General features: G+C 28.7%; 2 protein-coding genes across 3 annotated transcripts; both read left to right on the top strand.

Annotated features, from left to right (window-relative positions):
• Nucleotides 1-1,115: 1,115 nt before the first annotated feature.
• On the top strand, nucleotides 1,116-4,347 carry LOC113870915 (fructose-1,6-bisphosphatase, cytosolic). Its single transcript, XM_027507461.1, has 12 exons — nucleotides 1,116-1,356; nucleotides 1,472-1,519; nucleotides 1,629-1,703; nucleotides 1,787-1,848; nucleotides 1,946-2,012; nucleotides 2,155-2,268; nucleotides 2,596-2,682; nucleotides 2,883-2,953; nucleotides 3,030-3,095; nucleotides 3,252-3,338; nucleotides 3,425-3,500; nucleotides 4,015-4,347. Exons 1-12 carry the CDS (start codon nucleotides 1,198-1,200, stop codon nucleotides 4,120-4,122), a joined length of 1,020 nt encoding a protein of 339 aa, XP_027363262.1. The 5' UTR covers nucleotides 1,116-1,197; the 3' UTR covers nucleotides 4,123-4,347.
• Nucleotides 4,348-9,222: 4,875 nt separating this feature from the next.
• LOC113872666 lies at nucleotides 9,223-13,998 on the top strand. 2 transcript variants are annotated; one of them, XM_027510390.1, is made up of 3 exons: nucleotides 9,223-9,411; nucleotides 9,506-11,344; nucleotides 13,659-13,998. In XM_027510390.1, the coding sequence occupies exon 2, from the start codon at nucleotides 9,995-9,997 to the stop codon at nucleotides 11,342-11,344; it is 1,350 nt and encodes a 449-aa protein (XP_027366191.1). In that variant the 5' UTR covers nucleotides 9,223-9,411; nucleotides 9,506-9,994; the 3' UTR covers nucleotides 13,659-13,998. The 2 variants fall into 2 exon arrangements, with proteins under 2 accessions (XP_027366191.1, XP_027366190.1); XM_027510389.1 differs by lacking the exon at nucleotides 13,659-13,998 and having other exon boundaries at nucleotides 9,365-9,411; nucleotides 9,506-11,650.
• Nucleotides 13,999-15,391: the final 1,393 nt, after the last annotated feature.

Below are 15,391 nucleotides of genomic sequence, written 5' to 3'. Positions count from 1 at the left end.
AGTGAAGGAAACAATGATAATGAAAGAGGCGGCAGTGGATCTAGTGACGCAAATTCATAAAAGTGGCAGATACTTAAAAATAATATTAAAAAACACATTAAAATAAATATATATTTCAGGAGAAAATATTCATAATTTAAAATCTTCAAAATTATTTCGAATAATATATATACTTTTTTTCAGGATAAAAAATCTCAAACAACAGTAATCTTATTTAATACACAAATTAACTTTATAAAAGTGAAATATGCGTGATGAGGAAAGGTATCAGACCATTTAAACTTTCTTAAATTTTTATGTAATTTATTTTTCTTGTAATGGGAAGTTATAGGATTTAAGTTAGGGTATATTTACTTATAGAATTTGGTGAAATTGTTACAGCAATAGTCAGTGTTAAAAATAATTATGTATATAGATTTAATATGAAACCAGTGTTAAACATATATATATATATATCAATTAAAATTTATTAAATATTATAAAATTATGATTAAAATTTACTAAATTATGAATAGAAATAAGTTTTTTCAATAAATTTTAATCAATAATAATATAATATATTTAAAAAAATAGATTAAAATGAATATTACTAACATTTTCAACATTGTTATTCAAAATTAAGAACTAAAAATTTATGATAAAAGGATAATTTATTTTTTTTTGTCACAGGCACATTTTTCATATATTGCACAAGTGTTTCAAAGAGAATTAGTGCAATGGTAGATATTTTCATTATCAACGACAAATATTATATTTTATTAAATACGAATAATTTGCAGAGATAATAATTTAGATTTAAGAGAAAGTTGTGAAAAACAAATTATTTGAGCCACAATAAATCATTTTTGTGTTTATTAATTTAATATATAAAATTTTAAAAATAATCTTAAAATAAAATTTAATAAATAGAAAGGTGGATAAAGGGGAGTAATTTATAAGGTTTAGAGTTGATGGAGTTGTTTGGAAAGTGGAAATTTGCATGGTGATGTCGCATTTGACGAAGAAGGCCTCAACTCAACGCTTGAGAAGAGGACGAAAATCGTTATCCGCCGTCGTGACCACGAACTCCTCCCTCTCTCTACGTCTTCCACGTGTCATCCGAAGCAGATAGCATAGCATCTCTCATTTTCTCTTATTATTGAATTTTGATGAGTTGTGTTATGTGTTGGGTTTGGTTGGAAGCGTTGAAACTAAAAGATGGATCACAGTGCGGATGCCCAACGAACCGACCTCATGACCATTACCCGTTTCGTGCTCAACCAACAATCCAAACACGCTGAGTCTCGCGGTGATTTCACTATCTTGCTCAATCACATTGTTCTTGGCTGCAAGTTCGTTTGCTCTGCCGTTAACAAGGTACCACAACACTCGTATGTTACCACGTCAATAATACATGCTTTTGTGTTAACATTTTTCTTTTTATTTTTTGATGAATCGGTTTACTACGTATAAAGTTTTAATTCTTTCGCAGGCGGGTCTTGCTAAGCTTATTGGACTTGCTGGAGAGACAAATGTTCAGGCAAGTGAATCTTCATGTGTATCTGTATTCCAACATGGGAACTTTCTGACGTATATATACATATGTTGGTTCGGTCCTCTTAAAATTTTTGTTTCTTATCGGGATAAAGGGTGAAGAGCAAAAGAAATTGGATGTTCTTTCCAATGAGGTCTTTATCAAGGCTTTGGTCAGCAGTGGGAGAACAGTAAGTCATAGCAGCATGTGATTTGGTGGGAGGTCGATCTATTTATATATTGGACTTTGCTAATGTTGAGATCTTTCTCTCAGTGCATTTTGGTGTCTGAAGAAGATGAGGAGGCGACATTTGTGGAGCCTTCTAAGCGTGGAAAGTTGTTAAACTAACTTAGGCTTATATTAGTGTTTGTTCCTCATTGTTTAGCCTTAGTTTAATTTACTGGGTCTAATGCAAATTTTCTGATGGTGCAGATACTGTGTTGTTTTTGACCCTCTGGATGGTTCATCTAACATTGATTGTGGTGTTTCTATTGGCACAGTATGGTCCCCAGCTTCTCCACCTTTCCTTAAATGCATTCCATGCATGCTTTTCTCTTTCCATTGAACTCTCTTTTAAATAAAATTATTCCAGTTAAACAGAATATTGAGGTTGTCAATTGAGTATGTTGTGTTCCATGTAGATTTTTGGGATTTATTTGGTGAAAGAAGACCATGAACCAAACATAGAAGATGTTTTGCAACCTGGGAAGAACATGTTGGCGGCTGGTTATTGCATGTATGGAAGCTCTTGCACGGTATAATAAATTAAATCCTTACCCTTTTTCGTTGCTCTATACCTTGGTTTTGTTTTTTGATCGAGCCTATTAAAAATTCTTTTTGATCTTTCTTCCTCTTTTGGTCATCTTTTCCCTCTGGTTACTGATAAAATTCTTCTGCGTACAAGTTATTGATCAATATTAACTAATGATACCAGCACATTTCCTCACGTGAAAGCACAAAAGAATAAGCTCAGTTTCTTTTAGTTGTTTATTGTTTAGTGCATCTATGGACTGAGTTGACATAAGTTTACTTTGGCTCAAACTTTTAATTAGTTAATTATTAATTTGGGGCATATTTTACAGCTTGTGTTAAGCACTGGAACTGGTGTTGACGGTTTCACCCTTGATCCATCCCTTGGAGAGTTCATTCTAACTCACCCTGACATCAAGGTATTAATCTGCCCACGGAGCTGACTTGTACAGTGTTTCCACTTAGCCTTTACCAGGCCATATAAACTTACTAAATTTATATTCATCTTAGTTAAGATGATTTGATCAGTATACTTATTGTTGATTGCTTAGATAATAGACAGGATTTAATCTCCTCGAAAAATCTCTGTTTAGTTGTTTGATCTGTGATTCACCTTCAGATCCCAAAGAAAGGCAAGATCTATTCAGTGAATGAAGGAAATGCTAAAAACTGGGATGGTCCAACTTCCAAGTATGTATGAATCCATAATGTTACAATGTTATAGGGACTATAATGCAATCTGTGACACTTTGATTTCCTTTCTTAGGTATGTGGAGAAATGCAAGTTTCCAAAAGATGGTTCATCACCAAAGTCCCTAAGATATATTGGAAGGTACAGAGAAAACTGGATTCTTTATTTGAAATGCTAAAGACCAACCTATGGAATGAATAATTTAAATTATTTAATAGGTTTTGATTGGTCACCTTCAACAAAAATATGCATTTAATTTATGACATTAATCTGTCTGTGAGTTCTATAAATAAACAGCATGGTGGCTGATGTTCATCGCACATTGCTTTATGGAGGCATCTTTCTGTACCCCGCTGATAAAAAGAGTCCAAATGGGAAATTGCGGTATGACATTTTCAACCTTTCTTATGGTTTCTGAACTTGTGACATAAATTGTCTATGGATTTAATTTACTTTGTTGTTTGGTGCAGTGTACTCTATGAAGTGTTCCCAATGTCATTCTTGATGGAACAAGCAGGAGGACAGGCTTTCACTGGCAAGCAACGGGTAATTTACTTACAAATGGAGAAAAAAATAGTTTTTTAATATTTGTTAAACTCTCTCAAATTGTTTTTTCTCGACAGACAAAATGGATTAATATTACTAGGTTAGTGCAAATATACTTATAAAAAATATAGGGTTTAAATCATTAAATTTAAGGCACAACTAAATTTGATTTTCTTACTCCAGTCCAATTAAATTTACAAAAAATGAATTCGATGCAAATATACTTATAAAAAATAAAGTAGTACAATTTTTATGATAAATTATAATTATGTGAGGCAACTCACATAAATCTATTACTCCTATTGAACGAAACATAGATTGTCCTTTTAAAATTAAATAATTATAAGTTCACTACTTATGCCAAACTGACAATTTCTTTGATTAGTACTTTTGCATAAAATTAGTGGTTTTTTGTCCTCTAATAACATTGAGAGAAGTAATAGAATCCATATTGAGTTTGATTAGATTATGAATACATCATTTGTCTCTGAAAGTGATTAATATCTGTCAACAGGCACTTGATTTGGTTCCAAAGAAGTTGCACGAGCGATCTCCCATATTCCTTGGTAGCTACGAGGATGTCGAGGAAATCAAGGCTCTCTATGCTTCTGAGGAAAAATAGGACGAACATATATACAAAGCTTTCTTTGTCTTTTGCTACCTACGACCAATGCTTACCTAAATGTTAGACAAATACATGCTCATGTTAAGAAAACTTGTTTATGTTTTGTGATTTAAATAATTTATTTTATCACATTATCTCTGAATGTTTTTAATATTAATACAACAACAATACTTTTGAAAAATATTTTAATGATGATTTTATAAATTACTAGAATATTTTATTTTTGTTTAAATATTTATTTTGCTGTTTTTTCACTTTTGGCAAATGCATGACATTTTTTATTCGTTAGATGTTTTAATCGTATTTTTTTAATAATTTTTCTAATTATTTCAATATTTGCATGTGTTAATTTTATTTACTGTTATTTTATGATTTTTGGGAACTTATTGTTGTTGTTATATATTTTATTTTTTTTTAGTTTTAATGCTTTTTGTATTTTCTTTTTACTATCTTAATAATTTTTTTCATTTTAGTTAATTATATGTGTATGTGAGATTGAAAAGGAAAAGAAAAACCAAAAGAAACAATGTAGATGAACATTGGTATAGGTATTCTATTTAATTTGTATTGAATTTAGCCAGGAAAAATTGATCCATTCATAAAATATTTAACATCTAGTTATAGATTTTGTAAGATAAACAGTAACTTTTTTTTGTAATGAATAATGACAGAAATTCATTTTTTAAAAATTTAAATTTTATAAAGGCTAAAATTAATTAAAAAAATAAAAAAAATTAAGTTTATTTATATTTATAAAAAAATTAAATCTAATTTAAATATAAAGTCTCATGTGAGTATAAATAAAAGAAGGTACAGAACACCAATAAAGATTAGTTCAAATGACAAGCAGTTTATTCTTGTATAATTAAAATTTTAAATTTGAGTCTTTATACATGTAAAAAATCTTTAATAATAGACTAATTATCACATTCAAATATGTAAGCATCTTTGTTTTCTTGTATTTTTTTATTTTATATTTTAATAAAATCAAAATCAATCACTTTTTAATTTTCTATTCAATTTTTAAAATAGCATAAAATAGAATTCACATGTTCTAATTTGTCCGGTTCAAACACTAAAGCATACTTTCAGTGTGTTTTTTTATTTTTTATTTTTCATTTTTCATTTGCTTGCAAGAAAAAGGATTCTTCTTTCTTATAATTGATTTGGGATTTTTAATTTTTTAATCAATAACTACTATTAAAATTTGCACTTGCTATTGGTGATAAAACCTACAGGAACAAGTAAAATATTTAATTTATGCACGTTTAATAGTAATAATTTTAATATCCGTATTTATTTTATAGGTATTAATTTACTCTCGTGTTTAAATTCATTCACATTCGTTTGACAAACTTGTAAATTATAGATGTTAACTTAAATATTATTTATCATAATGTATTTGTTTGATAAGCTGGTAAATATAAATATTATTATAATATTAACATCAACTATGAAAAATTAAAAAAATAATTTCATCAAAACGTATAATATATAACTTAATTAAAAAATTTAAACATGGCTTAATTATTACTATTATAAATAAAATAATTAAACATAATTAAAATTATTTTAATTTTTAAATTTTAAACTAAATATATTTTATAAATATAAATGAAATTAAATATTATAATATCTACATCTTATTCGGTATTTATAAATCTCTATAAATAATTATTCAAGTAAAGATCTATAATTAATATATATATATATATATATATATATATATTAATTAGTGAGTATATTTTATGAAAGGTTTAATGAAGTAAGTTTCTCATAAATTTTTTTTTGCCTTTTTTTAAAAAAAAATTATTAAATTTAAAATTTAAAATATAAGAAATGAATAATTACTACCTCACAATGTTATTTATTATTTTTTATTTCTCATATTGACATGTTGTATTAGAATTAGTTTCAATATAATTAATTGAATTTTTTAATTTTTTAATATTGATAAATTTGAATTAATTTAAATTTTTATATAATTATTTATTAGTAAAGGTAAGAACAATTTCAATCACTTTACTGTTACGAGGATGAGAATTTAATGTAAAACTTAAATTAACACAACACCAAATTCTTAACCTTATTATTCTTTAATGAATCCACCTTTTTTTTCTTTTTTATATTTTGAATATAATTTTTAATAATGAAATTATAATTTCACACTTTGTTCAACTTTTTTTTTTCATTATTTTAGTGTAATGTCATTGATTTATTTTTTATATGATGTATAGAGTATTTATGATACATTGATTTTTATTGCTTACACGTTTTTATTATGTATTCTTTCATTATTTAGTAAAAAATAAATGTTAATCATTAAGTTATCTTCAACAAATATAGATTTTATTTTTTTTATTTTCTTTCTTTTATTGTATTTGTTACATAATGTGTGTTTAGAATATGAATATGTTTTTATTTACATAATACTGTTAAAATATTCTATTAATGTCATAAACTTCTATACTTTTTTATATTTTAAGTATATTTTTGTAATAATAGACCTTATGTAAACATCAAAGGAATTCGGTAAGTTTATATTAGCATTTGATTTTAAAATATGATATTAATATGTGTTGTGAAAAGAAATAATGTCTATGTAAAATAGATCGCAATAATCATTTATTTTCTCTTTTCAAATATAATATGTTATTTTACAACAAATAGTTAACTGTTTTTTTTTAATTTACACGAAAGAGAATTATAGGATTCAGTAACTAAGAATTTAGACAAATAAAAAATAATTTCACTGTGATGACAATCACAATTTTTATTGTCAAATTAAATAATTTTCAATTAAATTTTACACAACAAAAACAAAATTATTAAGACAAAAATAGGAATTAAAACAAAAAAAATTAATAAAGATAAAAATTGAATAGAGATAAAAAATGACACTATGATCGTAAGATTGATAAGTAAAAGAACGACCGTTATAAGAGTCTTAGCCTCTTGACAATATCAAAAAAAAAATTTATGTTAAATCTTAAATTGTATTTAAAACTAATTACAAATGTATATATAAGAGCATATATATGTTTAACGCTTATAAACTAACACAAATATAACCTAACGGGTTTCTTGTGTCAATAAGCTTAAATCTAAATAAACTAAACAAAATAATAAAATTTTATCCTAAATAAAAAATCAAAATAAATAAGCAAAATATAGTAATTAAATACTAATGGAATGCATTGGAGAAAGTTCTTTATGCATATATAATTGACTATTTTGACATCTTCTAACTCTAAATTAGGTTATTTTTTAGATAATACAGCAATTATTTTCTTTAATTTTTTCTTTATCTTATTTTTCTTTGCTCTTATCATTGGTCCATTCAAATGCCTTTAAGCCATTATTTTTGATGCGCTTTCTTTGAATCTTATAAATACTTTTAGTTATTTAAGGAGTTTTTAGACCATATTTTTTTTTTAATGGACAAATTTTTCTATTTTGAATAATATTATCTTTTAATTTATATGTTTTTTTAATTCTTTTTCTATGCAAAATAAGAAGTTGATAAATTTAATATAAATAATTATGTTACTCAAAATAAAAAAAAAATGCATACATAAGGATATAAAAATCTATCATTACAAATAGATATTTACATCACATATAAATAGTTATTTTATAAAATTAGCATAAAAAATTTACTAATAAAGTAAAACATAATTTTTTTTTCATATGTTTTAATAGAAAAATTTATTTACTATTTTATATTATTTGACTAGACTAATACAATTTAGTTATTACATGATTAATATGAAATTGATATTTTTTTAAAAAATTATTTATATATAACAAATGTATAAAATATTATTCACATAAATATTTTCTTTAAATAAAATTATATTAATATTTAAATCATAAAATGAATGATAAAAAATAAATATTTTATAAATTTCACAATCACTTATTATTATAGTAAATTTATTATCTATTGATAATATTTAAATTTTATTTTTATGTTTTAATTTTAAATAATATTATTTTTATAATAATATACATTACAAGTATAATTATAATATATTGAATCTAATTTATTTATATTTAAAATTTTTTAAAAAATAAATAAAATATAAACATATTAATTGTTATTTTTTTTTGTTTTATTGAGTTTATTATATATTTTGATTATAATTTGTTTGATAAATAATTTATTCTTTGAACAAAATAGTATAATTTTTTTATTATAAAATTTTATTATAATCATTTATATTTTATTTAAAGTTATTATTTTAAAATTTATATATTATAAATATTTAATTTATTAAAATTATTTTTTAAATAAATTTTTATTTTTTGTTAAGTTTTTTAATTGATTTTATCAATCTTAATCTTAAAAATTAATTTTAATAAAATTTTATTATTATAAATTACTTAAATTGAATTTTACGCATCGAAGTTTATATATGTTTATTTTCGAGCAGAGAATCTTGCCAAAATCGTTGATTCTACCAGTTATAACTGAGCCCAGCACCCTACCCAACACATTTTCATTATTCTATGTTTAGCATTTAGAGTGCACATTTCCATAGCACAGAAAAAAGAAAAAGAATGAGGCATTTTCAATTTTTATTAAAAAATCATGTCACAGTCGTCACCATCTAAAAAGAATGAGTTGAAGATTGATTTTTAAACACTCCGATCCCCACACTCCACTTCACTAATAATATACTATACCAATAAGTTATAATATTGTCCCTTCAAATTATATGGGAGAACAAATATATTAAATGAAAAGTAAATGATACACTAACATGACATTGTTTTACAACTAGTTAATATCTAATATTAAATAATACTAGTTTTTCATTTTAAAATTAATATTTTTTATTTTTAATATTAAAAAATATATTAAAAAGTACATTACTCACGTTCTATTCTCGAGTTACAACAAAAAGAGGCTCCGACATTAAAATTCATCATCTTGTGCCGACTATAATATGTTTGGCGTTATCTTCAATTATTCGTACAAACATATAATATATGTATTTTTTTTAACGTGACACCAACATGTATTGGATGGACCCACCAGATCTCGCATACATTGAACTTGTTAAGGTTCTTTCCTTCCCTTGGCGTCGTATGCACAACAATTATTAAACTAGTTCGACACATGTCCACTTTTTTTATTTTTGTTACTTTTCCAATAGAAAAATTCATTACTTTTGTTACTTTTGTTATAGCAATGAAGTATTACGTGAATAACTTGAATAATGCGATAAAAGGGAATATTAATTAAATTAATTATTATCATCTATCACTAAATAACACAAGGTGAACATTGATTAGTTATATCACACGCTTTTTCTCATGTCTGTTTTTCACTGGGTTTCTTAATATTCTCTCTTTTTGGTGGGGTTCTTTTCAGTTTTCACAGCCTTCAACATTTTCACTGTGGGATATATGAGATGTTTCTCGTGATCTTCAGCTCTGGATTCTGGGTTTAGTTGCTAAAGGTTCCTTTTTTGGCTTCTGAGTGTGCAATTCTTTCCAGGTTTGGAGCAGATAAGTAGCTTTGTTCCTTGTTCAAGAGCCTTGAAGGTTTTTGTTGATGTTTTTCTGCACTGTTTGAAAGTTTACCTTTTGTTTTGTATCTGGTTATTGTTTTGGAACTGTGTCATATTTGTCTCTCTGAATTGATATTTGAGAGAGGGATTCCTGTTAGGATTGATGGGTATTTTTGCTTGAAGATCTAGAGAGGTATTGAAAAAGCAATAGGATGATTGAACAGAAATGGGTTTGCATGAGTTTAATCTGTTGATTAGGTGAAAGGCACTTAAAAGAGAGTGGGTTTGAATTAGGATTTGAGGTGTTATGGGTTCATTGGTTTGATGTGAATTATTGTTTGTGAGGAGCAATGGAAGGAAATTTGTCACAGGGAGGTATAATTCAAGGTGGGAGTTCTTTTGGTGGCTTTGATTTGCCAGGATCAATTCGGGTTCAACATCAAGCACAGCATCCGCATACCATGCACCAACATCAAACTCATCCGCGTCAAGGGTCTTCTGCTGTCCATTCTGCGGTTCATGATGGTTTTCCACTTACTGTGGGAACCTTACAGAACTGTGATCAAACCATTTCAATGACAGATTTTAGTAAAGGAGACAGAAGCAAAAACTCAGCAAGTGAGGAAGATGAACCGAGCTTTACTGAGGACGGTGTTGATGGTCACCATGAAGTGAGTAGAGGGAAAAAAGGATCACCTTGGCAGAGAGTGAAGTGGACTGATAAGATGGTAAAGCTTCTGATAACTGCTGTTTCTTATATAGGCGAGGATGTGACTGCTGATGGTGGTGGCAGTGGAAGAAGGAAGTTTGCGGTCCTACAGAAGAAGGGTAAGTGGAAATCTGTTTCTAAGGTCATGGCTGAAAGAGGTTATCATGTCTCACCACAGCAATGCGAGGATAAATTCAATGATCTTAACAAAAGGTATAAAAAACTTAATGATATGATAGGGAGGGGCACTTCTTGTCAGGTTGTTGAAAATCCTACACTGTTGGATGTAATAGATTATCTTTCTGAGAAAGAAAAGGATGATGTTCGAAAAATATTAAGCTCAAAACACTTGTTCTATGAAGAGATGTGTTCTTATCATAATGGTAATAGATTGCATTTACCCCCTGATCCTGCATTGCAACGTTCTTTGCAGTTAGCTCTCCGAAATAGAGATGATCATGATAATGATGATATTAGAAGGTCCCATCATGATGATCATGAGGAAGATGATCAAGATGTGGAAATTGACGATCATGACGACTTTGAAGAGAATTGTACTTCCCATGGGGATAGTAGAGGAATATATGGGCCATTGGGTGGATCTATGAAGAAATTGAAACGAGGCCAAGGCCAAGAAGATGCTAATAATTTTGGTAATTCTTTAAATTGTCAGGACTACAGCAAAAGTTCATATCCCCATGGACAGATGGTCCAGTCTGATGTGAGTCAAGTATTACCCGAGAACTCAAGAGCCGCTTGGTTACAGAAGCAATGGATTGAATCACGCTCGCTTCAGTTAGAAGAACAAAAGTTACAAATTCAGGTTGAAATGCTGGAACTAGAGAAACAGAGGTTCAAGTGGCAGAGGTTTAGTAAGAAAAAGGACCGGGAGTTGGAGAAGCTGAGTCTAGAAAATGAAAGAATGAAGCTTGAAAATGAGCGTATTGCTTTAGAACTGAAGCGAAAGGAAATGGGCACTGGCTTTAACTAGGTCAGCAGTCTTGCAAGCTTTGTGGCAATTGCGTTATGCATGGTGCTCCATATCTCTTGCTGTTTTTGGTAAGATTGGTTTGTTTAGTTGAAAATATTGTATTTGATTGGGTAATTTTACAAATCATTAACTCTCCCTCCTGCTTTTACTGTTTAAGTTTCGTTAATTTGACAATTCCAGATAGCAGTGTAGTGTATAATGATTAGGATTTACTGAAGTTTTGTTGCCTATGTTCAAAGACGGGATGGCTGAAATCCCTTTAATCTTTTTATTTTGTAATATTAAATTTCTAATGTCATATAGTTTATCCGTTCATTTGTGTTGCATACTGTATATAATGTTCTGGTTACCATTCTTCAAAACCTTTGTACCCCCTATCAAGTGGGAAAAAGTCTATAGTCATTGCTGAAATCATGTACTGTTCATGCCCACCAGAACATTTTTGAAAGAAATCTTAAATTTTAGTTGTGGCTTTATCTATTTTCTGACAAGTGTGATAGCAAAGATGCATTTTTGTCAATCAAGTAATTTTTGGTGCTATATTTTCAAATTATTTAGCTCTAATTTGATAGAATGAATATATTCTCAGCAAAGGGGAAAGAAAGAATGAAGATATATACGTGTGAAATATATTTTTTTCTCTGGCCATTTAAATTTATCAGCAATTAAGCATTCAATGGTTTGTAAGCTAAAAATGGAGTCTTCTCAATCTATAGTTAGACAACTGCTGTTGAGTTTTTTTCTAAGTTCTTTTTCCATTTTGTCACTTTTTGCTTGAATCCCTAGCAATTTTTTCTTGGAAAGCTCATCAAAGTTCACTTCTAGGGACAAGTCTTGGTCTTACTATTATATTTGAAAGGCTATTCAAGACAATTTATATTAATGATATATTGCAATAAATATGTTTTATCTCCTGATGTATTTGAATAAAGACAAGTTATTCCTTTCTTTTTACATTGCCCATACTGTTACATATTTGGAATAGGAATTTTGTTCATTTTGTGAGAATTTGATTTTTTAACCAAGCTCAATAGCAACTTTGATTCATGTAACCAACCTCACCTAGTGGGATAAGACTTGATTGTTGTTGTGAGAACCTTCAGTGTGTCTTTTGGGCTAGTATCAGTTTTTTCAGTTAGTTTAAAGGTTTAGGTGGACAGTTTTATGGCATTGTGTCATTGCATTGTCCTTCGTGGTAATGAAGTGCTCAAATTTTTCAGGGCGATTTCCGTCCTGTGCAGGGAACATATCCCTGCTTAAGGAAAGAAGTTTGTTTGACGGTTTATGTTAGGACTTAGGAGATAGGACAATTAGTAAGGACAGTTATAATAATCAGTTAGTCAGCTTAGAGTTAGTGAGTTAAGTGAATAAGAAAACGTGCTGGAAAGATTTCATTTTCTTTTATCGTTCTGCAGGTTGAACATTGCTCATTGTGGAAGGAGAAATCCTTTGCAAAGGGGAGAGCCTCGGAGTAGAGATCTCTCTCCCATATTTTGTCCTTTCCATTCAATTCAATAAAATCTTTCTTTTCTTTTCTTGGTCAAAAAAGTGTGAAAGATCATTCCCTTTTAGGAAATATAAACAATCTTTGATGGTGATGGAATTGTGCTTACCACTAAGTTATTAAGCTGCAAATTTCATATACAATGACATCATTTTATCTCATTCTACTACCCAAACATTACCACATTTAAAGAATACAGAGTTGCATTCCTATTTGTAGTTACAACTAACAACAATGCATGTTTCTGAGTCTGAACTACAAACCGCTCCTATAGAATACATTTTGTAGATTGTTTCATTGCTCTATTTTTTCATCTTTTAATCTTAAAACTGTCTACAATATGGCTGGCTATGGTAAAAAATCTTGGCCACCATCTCAATGATTAGGTACAGGCATGAAAATGCTTTCGTATCTCTAACATGTCCATCATAGGAAAAACTTTTGGGATTACAGGTTGGCCAAAAAACACCGGCCCTACATAACTTGGGCTGAAACTTTTAGTTTTGAAATAGGAGTGCCAAGGATCAAACTCTTGATTACTTGGTCATTAAGCTTTGGTGGTACAGTGTCAAGAACTAAATCTTCCTAAAAGCTTATACTATCAGATGAAAAACCCAGAATATCTTTTATCTAACTGGTCCCGATTTAAATTTGTTATTGAAATTGGGTTTTCTTTTTTTGGAACATCATGTATAATTCAGCTCTCTTTATTGAGGAAATTTTTTTTAACCGTCTTTATATTTGGGGCCAGGAATAAGAGTGACATATTTTTAGCAATGGAAACACTGAATTTATGTTTGTGCCTTGCAGTCTATTATTTGCGGACAGAAAGTAGAGAGATTTTACAATGAAGTTATACTTTAGTGCACAATTGGAGATGATAAAACATTGTTTCCTGAAACTGCTCGTATTTGGATTTATGTAATTCCGTGTGTGCGCACACGCGCAAGTGATAAAGCATTATTTATTCTGTTGGTGTATGTGACTTAAAATTCATTTAATACATCGTAAAAGGTCTATTGATGCTTTGTGTCTCTTGGGGTAAATGCCTTGTGTATTGTGAAATTAAGTTCAAATTCACATGGGGAGGAAAAATGTGGGATTTGGAACTTAAAGCTTACTTATGGAGCTGATAATTGTTCTCTTTTTTCCATTCTTTGTATACTAACAATGGCAACAATGAAATGAGAGTTATCACGTGATAATCATTTTTTATATATAAAAAAATTAAATTAAATTTGATTGCAGGAATGTAAATGGATGTTGGTCACCTACCTATATAGCCAACTTTTCATTTACTATACTGAAATTTAGGAAAGATGTTAATTTGTTTTAACCATTGACAAAACTATCCCTTTGAGTTTGAGCTTAATAGTCTGTAAATGGAACTCAAATTATGTCAGCTGGCTATACTATTAAGCAGATGGATTTTAATTGATAATAACTTAATTTTACAATTAAATAAAGCTGATATTTTTGGTATTCATTAGTCTGCCTACATGATTGACATCAATTTATTTTCTTAAATTCTTGCTTCTCTATCATATTCTCTTACATGCTCAAATACTTGGCTCTTATTCTTCTTGTTATGATTGGTGCTATTTGTCATATGGTAGCCAATAGACATATTTTTCTGCATAGATTTGCTTTCCTCATTGTGTTTGATAGAGAAACAGCCACGACCTATGACCTTCTTTCTTCGATAAAAACTAAAATCCATCACTAGTCAATAAGGAATTCTGTTTTGTGGATCTTAAGAGGCTGCTTCAAATGATGTTTTGAATCTGTTGAGGATCAATGCCTTTGTCCATCAAAATTGTAATCATTGAAACACTTGACTCTACAGAGGATCAATGCCTTTGCTCATTACTTATATGGACACAAACTTCTGTTAAGTGTCTATGTTCAAGAAATCCAGGACTTGCATTGATAGCCTCGATGATTGGTCTTATAAAAAAGAGAAGAAACAAAGCCATAATCAAGGATGCAGTACAATAGGTGAACTTGATTTCTACCTGCAGAGTATTTTGCAGACTTACTAATACTTTACAAAAGTTATCAGAATTTGCCACGTGGGATAGACTTAGTGTATGTTTGGTTCAACGTTCCTCAGTAGTGGTGTGCATTGCGTTATATGCTGCTGTGTGTATAGCTTATATGTTGGAGCCAAGCGTATATAGTATATTTGATGCAGTTCCAAACATCCACTTAGATTATTGGGGAATTTGGGAGAGGTCCTGGGTTCAAGCCATATTATTAACTTTCCATTTTATCAAAGGGAAGCAAGGCATTTAGTTGAAAGGTTTGTTTATATTAAAGTTCAATTTTTTAAAAATTAAAAATAATTTATCTCTTCAAATTTTAGAGAAGTAAAATAATTTCTTGTTACCTTGTTCTGTGCACAGGAACCATTACTGGTTACAATTCATAGCTGGTTTGTATTCATGTTATTTTCAATATTTTTATACTATATAATTCCAAGACCTTAGGTATTGTTTGTCATGCCTTTAAGGTTTGGGTCTGTTTTTGAATGCAAAATGTGA

This window comes from Abrus precatorius, unplaced genomic scaffold (assembly GCF_003935025.1).
Source record: "Abrus precatorius isolate BTA unplaced genomic scaffold, Abrus_2018 Scaffold7, whole genome shotgun sequence".
Lineage (NCBI taxonomy): Eukaryota > Viridiplantae > Streptophyta > Magnoliopsida > Fabales > Fabaceae > Abrus > Abrus precatorius.
This window is presented reverse-complemented; position numbering and strand designations above follow the sequence as displayed.